Here is a 16185-nt window from a genome sequence, read left to right as displayed (position 1 = left end):
TCTCACCATACCTCCACTCCTGCTTCTCCTTGTGTGTAGTAGTGCTCAGTCTGCCGTGGTTGCATTGCCTGGCTAGAAATCTCATGCCTTGTGTTTTGTGACTTTTAGCTCTTAAAGAATAGGTATTTCTTCAGCAAAAGTTCACTTGTGCTTTCTTGATCTTGAAAGTAAGCAACAAGAAATTTGCCTTCATTTTAATTATCTGTGGCCAGCTTTATAAAGCTCAATTCAAAAACCAAAGTCCAAAATCAAAGCTCAGTTTATCGTGGCCACTGTTTAATTCAGTGCATACTAATACTTTCCTACCCTTGCAACTCTTCGGTGGAGTGATAGGATCTAATAGTATGTTGTGTACAACTAAGAGATGAAAATGTGCTGAGAAGCAGATGTAGGAGTCCACTGATTCCCAAACAGTGTCTTTTGGCATAACAGACCTGGAGAAGAAGACCTGGATATAATGCCTGTACATTCCTTGCTCCGTGTTGAAGATGAAAAAAACCCCCAAACCTCTACTGTCTTAATACATGCAAAAACCTACCTGTGCCCTTATATGAAGTAATTTTTAGGTAAGTATTGTCTCTGTAGGTGTGGCTGTATTTGTCTCCAGGAAGGGTTTTATATCCTGCCCTTCTCCCTCCACACAAGCTAGTATCAGTGGTACTTAGTTTCTAAACCTAGATCTGCATTGTTGTTATGGCTTATTTTGGGATGTTAGCTGGTTTCCATAAGGAAGGGTGGGATTCTCTCAGACGTTCTTATAAGACGTGCTCCACCAGAGTAAATTTTGGGACATTCTATTTTGGCATAATTGCTTCCTACTTGCTAGGAAAAGGGGTGGTGAAAATGTGGAAATTCTGGCTCTTAATAATTTGGAGGCTACAAATTGTTCAGAAGGAGTTCTAGACAACAAATTGGTGAACTCTGGTAAACCCTGGGGTGGTGTAATTGCACAGCTTACAGCCTAGGTTCTCCTTCAAACCTTGACCTTAATTCCCGATTATGTTCATCCCTCCACTTCTTCCCTTGTGTTTCAAAGATACAAAAATAAGGCAAAACTTGTGCTCTGCCCCCTTCCAGATCCAAGTTAATTGTAGCTGCTCTTGCATGTGTTCACCAGGACATTGCCATCTATTTAGGCATCCAAAATAACACCCTGTGCCCTTGCATCTGGTATGCAGAATTAAGTCCATTCATTGCCATGGAATTGAAAATGAAATGAAGATGGCTGGGAGGCTGTGATACGTGGATGTTGCGCCCACCATTTGTTACGTAGCCGCAAGCGTGAAACTATGCATGCGCCGATTTTTGTTTCTGAATGTTTCTGACGTTGTGAGCTTGTCTGCCCGCTGTTGGGAATGTGTGATGAGAGCTGAATGCGTGATTTTGTTAGTGCTTCTATTTTTATTTTGTTGGTGCTTTTGCATCACTAATCAAATACAAGCCTCCTATTGTTCTCCCTGCAGCTTCCTTCCAGTACATGCTTATATTTAGTTATTTTAATAATAATACTCAGGGTTTGTAATCCTGAAAGAAGCCGGAGAGATGATAAACTCCTTTTCTGATTACTAAATACATTTGATTCATATAACAGATGGCTGTTATTTGATATGCTGTTGTTATCCAAGCTGTACAGAGGGGCAGAAACTCGCCGGAGCAATGACTTGAAGGCATGAGAGGATGTCCTCGCCCGGTCCTCTCCATGGAATGGCAGCAGTGATGCCATTTTACCCAACAGCTTCACTTCAGAGAGGAACAAATTGTTTTCAGTGTCCTCTCCCTGCCTTGCAGAGGTGGCCCAGGGGCGCGCAGCCCTCCCAGCTGGCGGGCCAGCCTTTCGGGGCTCTTGGGTGCCCAGATTTTGGTGGCAGAAGGCGGCTGCGGTGCCGGCGGGGATTGGCTGCCCCCCGCTCCCCTCTGCCTCTCGTCCTGCGCAGCCCCCGCCAGCGCCGCTGAATCTCGAAACAGCCCGATTTACATCCATTCATGAATCCGTGACGTCAGCACGCTTCTCTGCTTCTTTGCAGCAGGCTGCAGGATTGTGTGGGTGGAATTTCCTTTTATTTTGCAACACTTCCTTTTTTTTTTTTTTTTGCCTTCCATCTTTTTAAAACAAGAAAATGGAGCATCACATAGGAAATCTCAATCCTTGTAAGTATTTAGATGAAAATGTCTTTTTCTGAAGCGTGTGTGTGTGTGTTTAATGGTCAGTGTTACCCTTTCGCCATTTATTTCAGAAGGACAGATGGATGTTGCATTTGTGATGTGAAAGGGCTGAAAAAATGATGCTGAGAGAAGGGAAGAAGAAATGTGAAACCTTAATTTATCCATCACTGCATATAAATCTGATAGCTGGCCTGCCCTTTTGCTTGTCGGTGTGCTAGACATTTTTCACTTGCAATTTTGCACGTTATCTTCTTGTGCCCCCCTTTTAAAGGGGAAGGGAATGGCAATGGAGAATGGACATATATGGAGTATGCAGGGAATGACATAAGAATTACTAGAGATAGTATGAAGAAGCAGAATTGTATTTTTGCCTTCTAGGCAATTGTATTTTATTTTTTTTTCCTTGTGGGCTAATCAAACAATTCTTCTGTTGTGTTACAGTAATAAATAATACTATTTTTGAGGTGAAGAAGGGGTGTGTTTTTCTTTCTATCTGCTGAGTAGGAATTTGTTTCTTTATTATTGAAAATAGCAGTTTGAGCTGTCTCTGTGGTGCTGAACACATGATTTTTACTCCTCATTTTCCTAATAGATGAGGAAGCTGGGAGTACCGTTGCAGTTAACAATACTGTTCACTGGGGCAAGATCTGTCATATTCTTGCTTACCTGAATGGAGCATGATGTCATGTTTTGTGCCAATTAAATTAGTGGAGCTGCTCTTTATTTTTGGTGGGGTTTTTTTTGGGGGTGGGGGTGTGTGTTTAGGTGCTGCAGTAGCTTAATCATATAAAGCCACATGTCTCTCTTAAGCAAATGAAAAACTGGGTATTTTAAGTTAACCTGGGGAAAGATAGCATACTGATTTTATCAGCAGGCAGTCTGTTGAATAGAAGAAACTGGAGGAACATATTTTGAGGTAGAAGATATAAAAATATTTGAAATAAAAACCAAATAGATACGTGAAATGAGAGAAGGAGATTCGGTTGGTCTGACTCACAAATGTGGGCACTTTTCACAGTAACTGTGTAGCCACAGATATCTTGGGATATCCTAGGATGCAGAGGTTAAAGTTATCATTCATTTAAAAGTTTTTATTACTATCCTTTTTGTTGCATCCCCAAATGTATGCAGGTTTTTGTTCCTAGAGAGAGACAACCCTTTGAACCTCTGTTTCTGTAACAGACTTCAGCTGTGAAAAACAAATAAATCATGGTTTTGACGTAGTGGGGGTTTTGTTTGTTTGTTTTGCTTTAACAACAGTTTTGTTTCCTGTATTTTGAGCCTCCAGCCTGATTCTTTGATCTAGAATGGTCCTATCATTCAGATTTGTCTTTGTCCCCTGCTGCCTGATAGTTAGATTTATAGCTGGCATTCATTTTGACCCCTGTGCCTGGAATTAGCAAGTAACTTCTAGCACAGAATATATGGTAGGGACTCTATCACTTCTCAACTATAAGTGAACTTGTATTTAAAAATATTTGGGGTTTTTTTTTTTTTTTCAGTTGCATTTTTAAACTTCCTCTTTTGTCTCCTATTGTAAAGATTTGATAAGTGGCTTATCTCCAGTGGATCAGAAAATTGAGTAATGATTTATTTGAAAGTCTCTTCATAGGTAAGCTGTTTCACAGTTAGTAGTTATTAAAACATGGTTCTGCTCCAAGCAGTGGCAGGATAAGAAAAGTTTTACAGTATTTCCTGTTTTCTTATGACTAGTTTACAGCAAATGTAAGATGGTGACCGATCAGACTGGAGTTGTTCATAGCTGGTACCCCTTCCAGGCCTTCTGCAGCTGTGTGGAGTGGATGTCAAATAGTAGGACTTCTCAAAATGACAGAGTTTTTAAATAAAGCTTTGATATATAAAAATAAAAAGTCTGGCATCAGTTGTGTGAACAGATTTAAAATCAGCCCGGGTTCCTATTCAGCTGTGGTCCTCGGGGCCAGGGTGGGCAGGGGAAGGGGCCCGAACTTTGCCGTGCATAGAGCAAGCTCTCACCTGTGGTCCTGTGTTTGGAGGAAGACAGCAGCAGGCTTACTGCTTTTACAACTCCCCATGAGTTTCTCAGCCATAACTGAATCAAAATGAGTCAACTGAGGCAAACGTTACCTCTGCATCCTCAGATGAGGCTGAAGCTCTCAGGCATTTGGCACTTCAGCAAGCTCTGGCCAGCTTCTGGGACTTCCCCCCCCCCCCCCCCCCCTTTTTTTTTTTTTATCCCTCTTTGTCAAATGCGTTCTGTGCAGGGGCTTAGGCTTTTGTAGACTGCGGTTTTTATGATATTACGGCAAATCACTCTCATGTCTTGGGGAGGGGGAAGTAAATATTTCACCTAAAACACATACTACTGTGGATTGAATAGCAAGTTGGCAGCTGTGGCAGAAATGCCGAGGCTGGTCGAGAGCAGAAACACTGTGTGTACTTACTCCCACCCCTATAAATACTCAACATGCATTTTGACCTCTGTCCTCTTTCCCTGTTTACAACTTCAACCGAAAAGTCGGTCGTTGGAGTGGGTTCAAAGGCATTAGCAACAGTTGGGTGTAGGCCAGGGCAAAGAATAGATTTTTCTGTGCAAAGTACGTGGGTTTTAGAATCCTTCGGTGAGCCTGTAGTTGTTTGTGCTGTTTCTTCTGGAGCAGTTGCTAGCTTGGTGTGAGAGGTGCTGTGAGGGAAGGAAGGAGAAAGTCCTGGCAGGGTGTGGGTGGGAGGCTGGACTTCTTCCAGCACAGTGGGCTTGAGGAATGGAGGTCTCTGTGTGGACACTTTATTCATTCCCAGGATGTTTGTCCTTTCCTGTTCCCAACCCATTACTTTCTTACCTTCTGGAGGACACCAAAATCAGTAACAGCAGCAGTACAGCTGTGACTTTTCTGCTGAAACACAGAAGATCTAATGTGTTTCATGATTATGTGCCCGAGGAGATTCTCAGATGTTGATTGATCAACTGCAGCCAGAAGGTGATCTAGCAGGGATGAACTGAAGGGCTGAGCTGCTTTGGAAGGTCTCTGCAGAGTTTTAGATGGCACATGTCATGTCAGGCCTCTGGAGGCTCCTCTGCAGTTCTTCAGTCCGTGACTGTGTGTTGTTGTGCTGTCTTGATCGCATTATGATCACGTAAAGCTCTAGTGGCCTAAGAATAGGATCACACCTCTCAGATGTTGCTCTAACCCCTTACGCTGTGTCGGTAATACAGGCTTAATAGAGGCTCCGGAGCAAGTTATTGTGTGCTTCTCTGTTGAGGAGTAATCCTCTTTGCTTGTATATGGTGCTTGCTAAATACAACTTGGTACTACTCTCATTTCTCGACTGCGAGGTCTGCCAGCTGGATTTCAAGTGTCCCCTTCCCATCAGGTCAGAATGCACACATTCTGGTACCTAGTGTAGTCAATAGAGGCCAGAGCATCGCATGTACCCCAGTAATTTTTGTACTTTCATGAATAGTTGTTTGGTCACTTTAATACTGGGTATGAAGCATGTAAGCTGTTAGTGCTGAGAAGATTGTGTGTACAGCTTTTTTTGCATGTCAAATGTGCTTTGCAAATACTGAATAATTCATATCTACTACAAAAATAAACACAAGCGTGTGAGTGAATTTACCTGAGACCAGTCTGATGCCTCACATGAATTAAAGTGAGAGTTTGATTCATTCACTGGATTCCTAAAAACAGCGCTTTGATATTGATCTTCATCCTCCAAGATCTTTCAGACATTAATTAATCTTAGTGCTATTCCTTGGAGGAAAATACGATGTTTCAGTTCTGTAAGTGGGGGCAATTACAAGATACTGCTTGCTGGTAGTACTGGAAGATTTTAATGGCTTCATGTGGCAATATCAACAAGGCTGTAAGGCATCTGTGAACTTAATTTTGCAAATTTCCTGGGCTTTGTAGTTGTATAATATTTGAACTTAAATCTTTTAATCTGTTATTGTTATTTAGTATTATAACATGGTCTTTAATGAGACAAGAAAAAAGTGCAGAATTCTGAAGGGTGAGGAGAGAAAAGGAGTAGAGCAGAACCTGAAGACTGTAACTGGGTTTTGAAAGTTGTTTCATACTATGAAGACAGCTGGAAAGATGAAAGAGAAGAGTGTAACTTAAGGTCATTTCTAAATTTTGATCTAAGACAGATTCCAATAGTAATTCAGTAGTATAAAAGGCTAATCAACATTTAGTCTGTCTTTTATACCAGGTAAATGTTTTACAATAGTATCGATGAGCCTGTGATGGCTCATCAATTTTTTTGATGAATCAAATCAATCAAATAGGAGACAATGTCAACCACGTCAATGGTCAACTGGACATCAGGACATCGTATGTAAAACTTCTGGTGTTTAATGTATGCACATAGCTCAAGTAGATGTGGCATTTTAGGGACATGGTTCAGTGGTGGGCTTGGCAGTGCTGGGTTAATGGTCGGACTCGACAATCTTGAAGGTCTTTTCCAACCTAAACGATTCTATGAAACAACCAGAGTGAGGGAAAACAGAAGTTAGCAAATGGGTGTACAAAGTTAAACCAATTTTTGTGAAGTGAAATTCTTGTAACAGGATAGTACAGTATGGATACCCCAACCCCTGCCTACCCCCCAGAGGCAAGTGGCTGATCCTTTCTCCAAAAACCAGGGACCTGAATTCAGAAACACAGAGAAGGGGTGCCTTGCAACAAAAGTGCGTAGAATCAAAATCCTGCAGTGAATATAAGAATCATTATGCAACATCATTTATTTCCTATGGCATCAGATTATGCAATTTCTGAGCAGAAGAATGCAGAGCCCTGGAAGAACACAGTAGCATTTTAGCAGATCCAAAAATACCTTCTGCAGGATAGAGGAAGCATTTATGTATGTAGTGCTGAAAATATGCAGTTATGTAAGCTGCTTATTTCACAAACTGTGCTTTGCAAAGATGGCTAGCAGGTGAAACAGGAATCAATCTGGCTTTCATGGAAATCAGCTGAAGAGGTCTCCTTGAATACAAGGGAGGGTGGATTGGCTCTTTGTCTGCCTTGTTAGCAAAGATGATTTTTTTTTTTTTTTGCTTTGTTTGTTCCTTGTGCTAAAAGATGAAGCGGATGCTTGGTTTCTTTGCCCAAATCAAGCACTTCTCCAACCCCCCACCCCCCATATTTGTGAACTTACGTTCAAGCAGTTCCTAGTTAAATATTTGTCTGATGGTTTTGGAGGCAGAAATCCATTGCTATGCTGAGAGCCAGTACAGATGCACAGGCTTCATGTGGGGTTAAGAGTCAACACAGTTCTTTTAAGGTGAAGTGATGCCTCGGTTATCTACTAAATTTCTTTGGAGGAGTCAAGAGCATGTTAGAAAAGGGGATCTGCTCCATACAATCTGTTGGGATTTTGGCAAGATTACTTACCAGAGACCCTTAAAGAAACTAAACGGCTATAAAATAAAAGGGATGACAGTCTCACACAGAAATGGTTGGTTAAATGATACAAAAGAAGAGTAGGGATAAAGAGACAGCAATGTTGGAATGTTTTTCTCTAAAAGGAGCTCTCATATGGCTTGGCTTTGGAGATTGCAGTGATCATACTCTTTCCACCTTTTCTTTCCTTATCCAGTTCTTTTAGGAGTATTCTGAGGCAAGAGCATTTGTGCTGAGACTACAGAAGCAAGGTTTTCAGGACAATAAACACATAAACCAGTTGCAGAGAGTACTGGAAGGCTCTTGTGAACTTGCATGATAAAATGTCAGTCAAATTTAGTGTTGCTTAAACAGAATTTAATGTTAACCTCCTGTACATAGGAATAAGGCTCTGACCTAGCTTTTACTGCTCAAGAATGAGATCTTAAGGTTGTAAGAGACCCATGGAAGTTAGCTCAGCATCCTGAAGCATGCTTAGACACTGGATAGCATTAGAGGAATAGTTACGAAAGCAACCGAGAGCAAAAATGGTCATTATGCCTTTGTACATTTCTGTGGTGTACCCACGGTAGGGATTCTGTCTATGGTCTTGCTCCCTCAACTCTAAGGTGATAGAGGAGAAATCAAAAAGATGTAGGGAGCTGATCAAAGATACAGTGCAGCTTTCATTTGATGAATGAAAAGGTAGAGTGGGAATTTTTAGACTTGAAAAAAGATGTTGAAGTGGAGGATGAGATAGTTCATAAAATCACAGCTGGCATTAAGATGATAAATAGGGTTCAGATGTCACTGAAACGGTGAATGCCTGGTGGTTTGAAGAAAGGAATTAGATGAGAGATGCAAAGTGAAGAATAGTTGGTGTTACCTTAAGCAACATACAGTTACGCTACAAAACCGTGCACACAGCATAGTGGTTGCCAAAGTGCTCTGGTTAAAAAAAATTCTTTGATGCATTTGCACAGGAAAAATACTTTGTGGGCTACCAAATAGACAAACCACCAGTGTGCTGCTGATGGAGAAGGTCAGTGAGCTGCAGATCACGGGGAACTGGGTGGCACTGCACTGGCAAGGTTTCGCTGCCTGCAGGTCCTTTTCTTGGGTTTGGAGGCAGCAAATGGGGATAGATGAACCTCTTGTTCTGGTGTGGTGTGGTTTCTTCTTTTGCTCTAGTCTAGGTGCCACTTATTTCTACTCTGGCAGGCTTAGTTGGAATATATAAGGTGCACAGCAAACCTCCAGCTGGCTCTGTGCATAGAGCTTGAATTCAGCCATTATGAATATTTCTTGGCTGGTATTCCGTACTATTTTTGTCATTGTCAGGAAGGGTTCAGACCAGAAAGCCAGACAGAGTTCTCTTTCTCACTGATACAGTGACAGACAAAAGTATATTACAACTGTAAAATCACTCTTGCCAAAAATTATGCATCCCTGTTTTAGGGTAGACTGAATATATAGAATAAAGGCTAACTTAACTCAGCAGACACATGAGTTCAAGCTTCTGTTGTGGTAATGTGGACATAGCTGTATACAACAGTTACATGTCTGTGGTCTCACGTGCTTAATGCCCATGGCTGTGTTAAAATATTCTGTTAACACTTTAGAATCATGTTAATAGTTGTAAACCTTAAGCAATTGCTACTCCATAGCTCAGGTGTGGTGTCTGCAAAAGTTAGTTGTCTTATGTTGAGGTGGCATCCAAGTATTTGCTGGAGAAAGGAATTAAAAGTATATATTCCAGTCAGTGTTCTGCGGGAGGTACAGAAGTAGTGTAGTATTTACCTGACAAACAGAAAGAACAGGGTAAAGCACAAAAAGGCCAATGTTACAACATGTCAGTTTTCCCAGATTAATCTACTGTTTTCTTGTAGAGTAAGTCAGGGTACACACATAAATGTGTTCAGAGCTGTTGCAGTGACAGCCAGAAAATCTCAGGTGGGTCAGATGAAGAATTTTAAACTTTTATCAGAAATTCATTACTTTTTGGCAATGTCGTTATTGTAACATTTAAAAATAAGGGTGGGTTGTGGCTGAGCATGCATGCAGGTATGAGATGGGATGTATGTTGTGATGTGGAAGAAACATGCTTCCTTGAAGGAGCAGTTTGTCTTGAGAAAGAGATTGATCGATTGCTGAAAAATCCCTAAGCTTTTGCCTTGGGCTACTCCATAGTTAGCTTAAGGAGCTTCCCATACACAGACTAGACTGCACCCAGTGAATGTGGGCTAGCTTAATAGTGTCATTCCTTTTTTAGAAACCTAACAGGATAGAGTTGGTTTGTTGTTTGTTTGGGTTTTTTTCTCCTAAAGAAGGGAAAGAAAGGCAGAGCAATTCTGGGTGAAGCTACCGAATATGTTCATTTGCAATTCCTTCCTCTGGATAACGTGACTTCAAAAAAACCCCACACCCCAAAAGAAAACCCTTGAAAACAGAGGTTGCGTTTTGATGATGTGTAACTCATTCTCTATTAATGGATCTGCTGCTACAGTTTGTGTTTAAAACAACCATGCAAAACACAAGCATATATTCCAAGTAATCTAAAACCATAGGTGCAGCGTAAGAGGCGTATCTGATCTACTCATACAACATTTTCCTTACCAGGAGACCAGGAAAAGAGAAAGTTTGTTGGAATCCTATATAATAAAATCATGTGATTTCCAAGCCCAGAGGTCAGAAGCGACAGCCAAAGCTCTGGTACTTGGCAAATCAGCAACTCTTGGTGCTTTCCTGTGCTGAAGTTGTACAGTGGAAGGTCAAGAGATGGGAGAGGACTGTGTATCAACCTGTTGTAAAAATTCTGTGTAGAAACTGAGAGAGAATCACAGGGGGCAGGAGGACTCATCTGCAAGATACATGTAGCAAGGTAACTGTACTTTGTAAGCATTATTTTTGCATTTTTGTTACATTCTAGAACATTGTCCCAAGTACTGTCCCAAGCCAGGAGTATCGCGCTAGTCTTGAGATGTTACACACATAAATTGCAGTTGCATTATCAGCATGGAAATGTGTAGTTACCTTGCTGTACCTAATGTAGCCAGAAGGAAGTTACACCGAGTACCAGGAAAAAGCAAGGGAACCCCAGGGCTTGAACGTAAGGAGTGATAGGGACAGGAATCTTTTCTGTCCTTGATATTTGCCATGTATCAGCTGGCTAATTTCTGCCAGCTGCTCTTTTTCAGCCCTTAAATGTGGATCAGGCAGTTGCTTTTATTCTCTTTGTATGTTGGAAGTGCAAGCGCAGAATATGCTTGACAGGGTGATACAGGAAATAGTGCTTCAAGGAAATTATCTTAATATTACTAGACATTTGTGCTGTTAGGAAGCTGAGTGACAACTGCTTTGTACTTACGCAGTCTTTACAGCATACTAACATTTTGTTTGTGTGCTGCTCTGGAGTTGTGATTTGCTACTCTATTTTTAGCACAGCTCTTTAATGAAGAAACTTCATTATGGTCTAAGCAAGGCATGTGTTTAACTCTGCCATGTCTTCAAACCTGACCGTTGCTTTGACACTCATAAATATTGGACTTTAGGCAGCCACGTGCTTTGGTTGCTCTGCGTGTGTGTGAGAACACTTACTAGATGGATGTTTCCAGGAGCAGGCAGAGTATCGGGCAACGTGAGAGCATGCCTTGTGATAACTGATTCACCGCTCTGGTGCTGATTTGGGTAAACTGTCACTTTTCTGATAGTTACAAACTGCAGTTCGGGCTGTCTGATGTGTTGAGGTACAGTCTCACTCTTCCCGTACGAGGTGTACTTTGTGCTTCTTTTGTCTGGGCACGGTAGGATTTTGCCTGGAAAAATGCTTTCCCTGGAAATGGAATCATTTACCAGAAATTGTGATTGTACAAAATTACACCGAGCTTCAAATTTCCTCATCGACGTAAAATAAATGTTAGCTGCAGAGTGCATGAACTCATTAAAATAGTTCAGATCAGAGGGTCTGCTTTGAAGTCTGCTTTTGCAGCAGCACTTGGTGAAATCTGAGTATCATAAATATGCACAAATTCCTCCTACACACACAGAGCTTTTCAGCTTTTGACTTTAAGGCTATACAGCAGAAGCATCACTAAGAGAGAAGCAGAATGCTACTTGACTGTGCTCTTCACTGTAAAAGTTAAGGAGGCACATACAGATCATAAACATCCCAAGTGGCAAGCAGTCTATATTTAATGAAACTTAAAAACTTTTAAGAAAATGTTTTTCTTTGCATTGAATGAAACTTAAGATTTCTTTTATTGGGAAGAGTTCAACATGAACAATCTCAGCCATATCTTTGGTACTCTAACCAAAAGAATAGGGGAGGCATGATGATAAAGCTTGAAAAATGCTCTTCATCCCATATTTGAAGAGATTGTAAGGTCAAAGACAACCTAATTTGCCTTGTGTTAAATCAAATTTTGCTAAGGTAAGAGGTTGCATGTTGAAGAATTTACTGTAATAGAATTAAAAAAATTAATTTCTCCAACAAGTCAGCATTGATGCATCGTGGCAGAAACTGTGTTCTGCCCCCCACCAATGTATCTGAGCTGCTTTACTTTAAGTTGACTTGATACAAAGTTGTTTTAAAATAAATGCTGCTGTCTCATGCTCTCAAAACACTGAGTTCACTGCACCTCGGAAAATTCAGGCTGCTTATGTAAGTACTACATAAGGCTGTATCATGCCAGTTTGAAAACAATTTTGTAGCTTTTGCATGCCCCCTCTCTCTGCAAAGCAGATACAGTGGCATATAAGATGGCAGAGTACTGTGCTTAAAGGCTTTATTTTTTATTTGGAACATCTAAGTCTTGGAGAAGGCAGTTTGATCTGTTGAGACAGACCTGATGTCCCCGCACCTGGGGGTTTGTTCTTGGCTGAGCTGTGCTGGGGTAGCCCTGGGGCAGGCAGGAGGGGGGCTCAACCTGGTCGCTTCCAGGGGCCCTTCCCAGCTAACAGGCCTGTCGTTCTGTCATAGGCACAGAAAATGCACGCCGCTTGCCTAAACTTCATCTTTTTATTGAGATCAAAGAAAGGGGCTCTCTGGGTGCGCTCGCACTGTCCGCTGTATTGAGCCCCGGCCGTGGTGGGAGGCTGCAGGTGGCTTTAGGGCAAATAGTGTCAGCGCAGAAGTGCGGCCAGGTGGTCTAGCAGCTGGTAGCAGCGTAACGCGTACATGTGGTGGTGCTTCAGCAGCAGGGTGGAAGAGAGGTGCTTCGCTTTTCGGGCACTACTGAGAAATTCATGGGGAGAAGGAGTCACATACAATGCTGGTAATCCATTTAGAAACTAGGAGAATGTGAAATATGTGCAGGAAAAGCTGTTCTTTCTCTGTTAAATCTACAGTCAGACATTCTGAAGTCAGAAAATAACATAAAAGCAAAATCCTGGACTATATTAGTGTACTCTAAGAGTCACATAATGGCAAACCGATTTTATCCTTCGAGTCTGATTTAATCCATAGTGCACTTCCCATTGTTTAAATTTGAGATACTTTGGGACACTTGTTACCTCAAGTTCTTGTTTTGGCTCCTATTCTAGGGTTTCTTGCAGGGGAAACTGATTGACGTTTAGTTTACATTGCTTTATACGCTGTGGTGTGAAAAGCAGATTTGTCTGCAGGACCGCTGGTCACATTTTGCGTTTGTTTAAAGAATCACTTGTGTCTCTCAGACTTTTGGATATGAGCAGGGCCAGTGCCCAGGAACACTGAATTGCGGTTATGTTGGTATTTTTCTGAAATTCTGTTCAGGTCTGAAAATATTCTCTTTTCCTGATATTCCACAACAAAATCTGTGATCATATTAACAACTGCTACTAGCAGTAACCATACTACTCCGGTCACCGGTCACAGGTAGGTCAGGAGTAACCAACTCTCGAGTACAAGTCTAGTTCAGCTCCTTAACTAGTATGGACTGTGCTGCGATTTTTGCCTCACTTGCTGTTTCATTTTCTTTTAAAGAACAAAATTTACAATGTAAATAACGTTCTTCTAATAAAGCTTTTCTGCATACCCCATGTGAGCAGGCAGAAATACGGGAATGTCAGGCAAGCTCCTGGCTGCTCCCGTTTGCTGCTTCTGCTGTTGGAGGAGGGACTGAAGCCCAGCGCGAGCTTTCCATACACCAGGTTGAAGGTCTTAGCTCCCTCCCATCTCTGTAATGACCTCATCTGGAGAAGTTACGGGACTGAGCTGTTCCCTTCGGATTGGCTCCGTGCTACCTGGCCACCTCTTTCTTCCTTTCAGTGGCTGTTTGCAGAGCCTGGGACTTTGCACCTGGTGTAACTGATCTTAGTTTTTAACAAAATAGTTTCTGTTAATGCCATTTTCCCCCCTCCTCTCAACCTCATATGGAATTTTAAGTTGGACTTTCTTCTGTGTTACAGGCTGAATGCGCTTAATTACTTCTGGTGCAAAACTGGAGATTCTTGTTTCGTAAGTGGGTCTGCACCAGAGAAGTACTTTGGCAGCGGGCAGCTCTCACAGTGTGACCCCCCGGCTGCCCGCCCAGATCTGTAGAAAGGTGACACTATACGGGATTGTGGAAAAAGGGTCTTGCAGCGGAGCACGTAGCAAAAGATGGGGACACACATGCACAATTTTTAAAAGGGACACCAGCTCTGAATTTATATGCAACCTACCAGGAACTTGGACCTGTTGGAACAAGTCCGGAGGACGCCACAGATGTGGTCAGAGGGCTGGAGCCCCTCTGCTGTGGAGACAGGCTGGGAGCTGGGGCTGTTCAGCCTGGAGAAGGCTCCAGGGGGACCTTAGAGCAGCTCCCAGTGCCTGAAGGGGTCAACAAGAAAGCTGGAGAGGGACATTTTACAAGGGGGAATGGCTTTAAACTGAAAGAGGATAGAAAAAAGTCTTTTCTGTGAGGGTGGAGAGGTGCTGGCACAGGCTGCCCAGAGCAGCTGTGGGTGTCCCATCCCTGCAGGTGCTCAAGGCCAGGCTGGATGGGGCTTGCAGTGACCTGGTCTAGTGGAAGGTGTCCCTGCCCGTGGCAGGGGGGTTGGAACTAGGTGAAGTTTAAGGTCTCTTCCAACCCAAACCATTCTGTGATTCTAACTTCATGCAGGGAGAAAGCAGAGCGCAGTGGGAGGAGATGCTCTTCAGGTATGTGGAAGGAGGGAGATCAGAGAGGAGGATATACTGTTCCCATGAAGCTCTCTAAATTTTAGTTGTTTATGAGGCTGACGTGTACGTGGTTAGAGAACGTGACGTACCTTGCTACACTGAACTTGAAAGGATTCAACTAAAGGATCAGGATAGTTGTAACTAGGTGGGACTCTGAGAGAGCAGCTACAAACCATCCCCTTGGTGGACTCAAGGTACTTAAATCACTGTGCTTTGTTTCTGTATGGCTTTGTCTCAAGGGTTTGCAGAGGAATCCTGAGCTTGCGGACTGTGCCAGACACAGAAACAGTGCTGAACTGAAACCATACCTGAGCTGGGAGACAGCTGGGGGTCAGCTTCAGTCTGATAAATGTGATAGTAACCATGAAGAAACAGCTCTTTGCTTGAGTCTTTCATGGTTTTGACTTTAGGCTTCTGTGTAAAACTCGTGGTGTTTGCTTACCGGTGAATTCCTGCAGTAGGTTACCGAGAGTAGTGTGTGAGTGGAGTTTCTGTTGGAATAACTTATTTGCTTCTTTTAAGGCAGTAATTGTTTACTAAGTATTAGTAGTTGTCTGGAATGTCTAGTTAATTATCAGCTCACCTCTGTGAAAGTGGACATAGTGAAAACACTTAAATAAAGACTTGAAAGTTGTTCTTTTTCCTCTCCTTTCAGGTACTGGCTTCATGTGTCACATCTGAATTGTGTTGTACTAATTCTCTAAGTACCAACTTAGACCATCTCCTTGATGCACACTCACAGCATCATGGCCAGTACTCAGGAGCGCCTGAGCTTGTCTTCCTCTCCAAACTCAATTGGCAAAGCTTTCTGTGAAGATAAAGACTTTAGTAGGTTACATGATGAACATGCACCTACTGGAAACCACCCATCCCCCGAGCTCATAGAGGATGTGCGTGAGAAGGGCTTGCTGCAGGCAGACCTCATCGAAAACATGAGCAGCCCGGTCACTGCAGCGGTGCTGACCAGCATCAGTGAGGACTCTAGGGACCAATTTGAGAACAGCGTGCTGCAGCTGCGAGAGCAGGATGAGTCTGAAACAGCCATTCCTCAGGGCAACAGGAGCACTATGGATGGAGAGAGCAACAGTGGAGCGGATGACGTTAAAGTCCAGTTCAACAGATCAGGCAGTGGAAGCGGTGGATTTCTTGAAGGACTTTTTGGTTGTCTGAGGCCCGTGTGGAACATCATAGGCAAGGCATACTCCACAGACTACAAACTGCAACAGCAAGGTAAGTAGGGATATAAACCTTTATTGCATCTGGGGGAATGTGTGAAGATGGGGAAAGCGACCCCCAGGGCTTTTCCCCAGCTTTCCATGTGACCGTTTTGGTCTCGTACAGCCCTATTATGGGTTTGCAAAGAGAAATCCTGCACTGTGCAGCCAACAGCTATCACTTGTAGCAAAGGCAGCTCATGATCGAAGTCAAAACCAATTGCCTGTTCTGGCCCATGCCTTGGACCATTGTGACAAGGTCTGAATCTGAACCGAGTATTCCTGTAAGTGAGGATCAGAAAGG

The 16185-nt window shown here is 42.7% G+C and overlaps 1 protein-coding gene across 8 annotated transcripts in view; it reads left to right on the top strand.

The window, feature by feature from the left end:
* Positions 1 to 16185, top strand: part of MAP3K13 (mitogen-activated protein kinase kinase kinase 13) — a 79972-nt gene that overhangs the window by 36556 nt on the left and 27231 nt on the right. For 7 of the 8 annotated variants that reach the window (XM_037406499.1, XM_037406496.1, XM_037406504.1 and 4 more), the window contains one exon: positions 15323 to 15897. In XM_037406499.1, coding sequence (XP_037262396.1) covers positions 15396 to 15897 — 502 coding nt within the window. In that variant the 5' untranslated portion in view covers positions 15323 to 15395. Of the gene's footprint in view, positions 1 to 235; positions 2149 to 15322; positions 15898 to 16185 lie in introns of those variants that run through there. The other variant, XM_037406503.1, reaches the window with a different exon arrangement.

Source organism: Falco rusticolus, chromosome 13 (genome assembly GCF_015220075.1).
Source record: "Falco rusticolus isolate bFalRus1 chromosome 13, bFalRus1.pri, whole genome shotgun sequence".
Lineage (NCBI taxonomy): Eukaryota > Metazoa > Chordata > Aves > Falconiformes > Falconidae > Falco > Falco rusticolus.
This window is presented reverse-complemented; position numbering and strand designations above follow the sequence as displayed.